Source organism: Egretta garzetta, unplaced genomic scaffold (assembly GCF_000687185.1).
Source record: "Egretta garzetta isolate BGI_Z169 unplaced genomic scaffold, ASM68718v1 scaffold434, whole genome shotgun sequence".
NCBI lineage: Eukaryota > Metazoa > Chordata > Aves > Pelecaniformes > Ardeidae > Egretta > Egretta garzetta.
Genome location: NW_009259584.1, coordinates 608,957 through 612,496, shown reverse-complemented (window position 1 = coordinate 612,496; position 3,540 = coordinate 608,957). Strand labels below are relative to the sequence as shown.

The 3,540-nt window shown below is 40.5% G+C and overlaps 1 protein-coding gene across 6 annotated transcripts in view; it reads left to right on the top strand.

Annotated features, from left to right (window-relative positions):
- The window catches only part of MLLT10 (MLLT10 histone lysine methyltransferase DOT1L cofactor), a 127,392-nt gene extending 124,145 nt beyond the window's left edge, over nucleotides 1–3,247 (top strand). For 2 of the 6 annotated variants that reach the window (XM_035893261.1, XM_035893265.1), the window contains one exon: nucleotides 1,944–3,246. In XM_035893261.1, coding sequence (XP_035749154.1) covers nucleotides 1,944–2,012 — 69 coding nt within the window. In that variant the 3' untranslated portion in view covers nucleotides 2,013–3,246. Of the gene's footprint in view, nucleotides 1–1,943 lie in introns of all 6 variants that reach the window. The other 4 variants (XM_035893264.1, XM_035893263.1, XM_035893262.1 and 1 more) reach the window with 4 other exon arrangements.
- The last annotated feature ends 293 nt before the right edge of the window (nucleotides 3,248–3,540 follow it).

The window sequence follows — 3,540 nt, the reverse complement described above, 5'->3', positions numbered from 1 at the left end:
CCCTTGCCTGCCTCTTGTAATTACAACTGCAGCCCTAGTCCTCCTCACCCCACCTTCTTCCCCAACTTTGTGTCCACCGTTTTGTAGATCATTCCTTTTGTCACCTTACGTGAAGAGTTTGTCCTGGCCAGGCCTCAGGGAGCCGCAGAGATTATTTGATGACTTGAGAGATGAGGGGTCCATTGCTGGGAAAGTGAAATAGGTGTCAGGAGAGTGGGCTGTGTGTGTCTTGGTTCTGGTGTGGGAAGGTGAGGCTCAGCGACTCCTTTTCTTGACAGAGCAGTAAAACCTTTCCTAGACAGATAAGGAAACAAGACACATTTTTCTGGCAAAGATGTTCCATCATCTTCAGCATTTGCCCATAACCTGCACCCCCAAGACAGGAATTCTTTCTTCAAGGAGTCAGAGAATAGACTTTATTCTCTAAGGATCGTACAACTAAGATAAGAGAGGATGAAGGGAAGGAGCATTTGGAACTTGTAAAAACGAAGGATGGAGTAGAGGAGGAAGACGAAGTTCCAGTATTCCTTGGAGAAGACATCAAGTGGCTGTGGTAGTGAAAAAAAGGAAGCTTGTCTGCAACAGCGGGCAGGAAGAGTTTGGGGCTAGATATTGGTCCCCTCTCCGCTCCCCCCCACCCCCAAAGCCTCCAGCTCCTGTAGGGGCACAGTGGTGGAGGAGGACTCGGACAGCTGGGCTTTGTGGTACTTCCCAAACAGAAGGTGAGACACAAAATGTAAATGATAAATTTTCAAGACAGTTTTCCTGGAAACGGCTCCCTTCCATTCAAAAATAGGAGCGTTTCCTTTTATTAAGCTTTGCGCGTGGTCCTTGTCACCTTCCAGTTTGGTCAGTTGTTGTGATGTTGCAACCCTACTGCAAACTGCAGGGATCCGCTAAGATCACGCTCCTCCCCGGTCACTGACTGTCAGAGCAGAAGCACTCTATCACAGGGGTTTGCTCAGTGCCTTGCCTTCATTTAGAAATGTTCGCAATTTGTTCTGGTATGTTTAAAATTTCTCTCCCCTCATTTTCTAAAAATCAGTAGTGAATGAGATGCTGTGTTTGGATGGCATCAGAACAAACTATTCTATATGTGACCTTACTCTGAAATTTTTGAAACGGTTATTGCTAGGTTTGGACAGCGTGACCGGTCAGCACTGGGATATTTTATGAATATGCTGTTACAATTTTAGGTTTTCTACTTACAATAGTTAGCTGTAAACAATTCCAGGAAATCTCAGAACACCTCTTGAACAAAACCCTTAAAAATAAATTTCGTTTAAAATTGCCTTTTTTTTTTTTTTTTTAAAGGTTAGAATTGAGACAGATTGCATTTGGATTGTTGAATTATTTTAATCCAAAAAGAATTTTTAACAAATTCTCTATTTGCCAGAAGTTTGAATGTTTTAATCTCATTTCCTGTTGGAACAGGCTTTCAAACATTTCTGAATGCTTGATGAATGAGATGAGGTTTTTGCTCAGTCCCCTTCAATACCTGCAGGAAATGTCTTTTGTAGCAATTTATGAAAGATGATCATGACGGGGGAAATTGTATTTCTGTTCTGACGGAGAAGTGTAGATTTTGGCCTTCTCGTGTGGTTGAAACGTAGGAGAGGTCACCTGGTATTTGTCTTGGCCATCATGCAGTTCTAAGGAGAGGCCAACAGCCCGGAACAGCAAGTCTTGTTGGTGTGAAAGCAGAAGCAAAATTGGTGCTTCGTAATGTGAGCTGCGATGGCCGCAGTATGAGTTGCTTCAGTGTGGGAGAACTCCTTTAATTAGCCTGTCCTTTCCCTCCTCTTATTCTGCGATGCATGATTATTCTTTACAATGCAAAAGTTACTATTTAGGTAGCTCTAGTACATGTGCCTCATCTGCTTTGTCATTTGTATGAATTTAATTTTACTTAACTCTGTATTTCATAATCTGATTTTGAGAAGTATTTTCTCTTACACAGAGGCTCAACGATAAAACTGGACCAGTTGCGTCAGAGAAGAGTTGACATTTGAATGATACTTGAGAACTGCATGTCCTGCTGTTATAGCACTTCATTGGGCTGCAAACTGCAGTTTTCCCTTCTGCAGACTGAAGAAATGCAACAAGGAACTCTCACGGCACAGCAAAAGGTTAATGGTTTTCATACGGATATTTTTCGTAGGCTTTCCTTTGCTTTCTTGTTGCACTAAAATGGATGTACTTTTTAACGTTTCAGACTGTGAAGTAGATAAAACTCTGTAAACCATAATTATTTTGTCAATATGATGGTACTAAGTACAAATGCAACCATAGAAAAACATACACTTGGCTCTTCAGTCCTAATCTTAGAAATTTAAAGGCTAGTAAGCTGTCTGCAGTCGTGCATTACTTTGGTTTCAGAGCAGTAGTCTTTGAAAAACCAAGCACCCCCACCCCTAGCCCGTCTGATCTGCTGCTGCAGTTGCAATATAATAACCTTTTCCACTAAGCTTGTAATGGCAGCCTGGACTTGCTGTTTGCCCTTTCTTTTTTACACACTGATTTTGAAACCTGACTCGTTAAGGAATCCACTTCTGAACTTTTTATTCCTTTAAATTCCTGTTGTTATATAGTGGGAGAGTTTTTTCCTGAGTAAGAATTACAGCATGGAATCCAAAGTTTATTAATTTTGGTGTAGGTTTTAGCGTTCTGAGGTTTTTAAAGGAACCGCTTTGGTTCCAGTGACAAAGTTTTCTTACCAGATGAGAAGGCCGCACTGGAAGAAGTACGCGTAGTGTTTGGCCTAAACCAAGTGCCTGTTGCTACCTCCGTTTTGTTGAAATGGCTGCAAACAGCTGATCATGCACTAGACGTGTCCTTGTTAGCAGCGGGAATATTCTGTGTTGCACCAGCAGCCTTGTTGTTCTGCCTTTACTAGAGGTGTTTATACCACTGTAGATAGCTCAGGCAGATCGTTACCTGGGTCACTTTTCACTAATAAATTACCAAAAAAGCGAGCGAGTATTTCCCACTAACATTTACCAGTGGTTGAAACGGGTGAACTTGTGTTAACACACCACTTCCGACAGCAGCTGATTTCATGGCCTGAGTCTATGCAGTACGGTGAAGGAGAGCTTAAAAAAGGGGGGCGATGACCACTAATCGACATTAAGGTGGGAATTATTAGAGGAAAAGACCCAGCTGTAATTAGACCTCCACTGTGTACTTATTTGGAAGAACATGTTAATTCTGCAATATGTTTCTTAGTTAAACATTGCACAGTTCTTACCTCATTTCTGTAAATAAAGTTTTGTGAATCTGTTTTGTATTGTGAAGAATTCATAAGAAAACATTGATATTTTGATTTGTAATATTTCTAATTAGTAGATTTAATTGAAAAAGTAAAAATAATTTATTTTTATATGTTCTGGGGAATTTTTTAAAAATGTCACAAATCACTTTTGTAGATACTTTACAAAAGTAAACCAGTGGTTTATTTTACTTACTCAACCCGCTGGTGGATATTCTGTAACAATTTGTACAAAAGGTAAGATGGAAATGTGCTGTTATTTTGCCTAGATG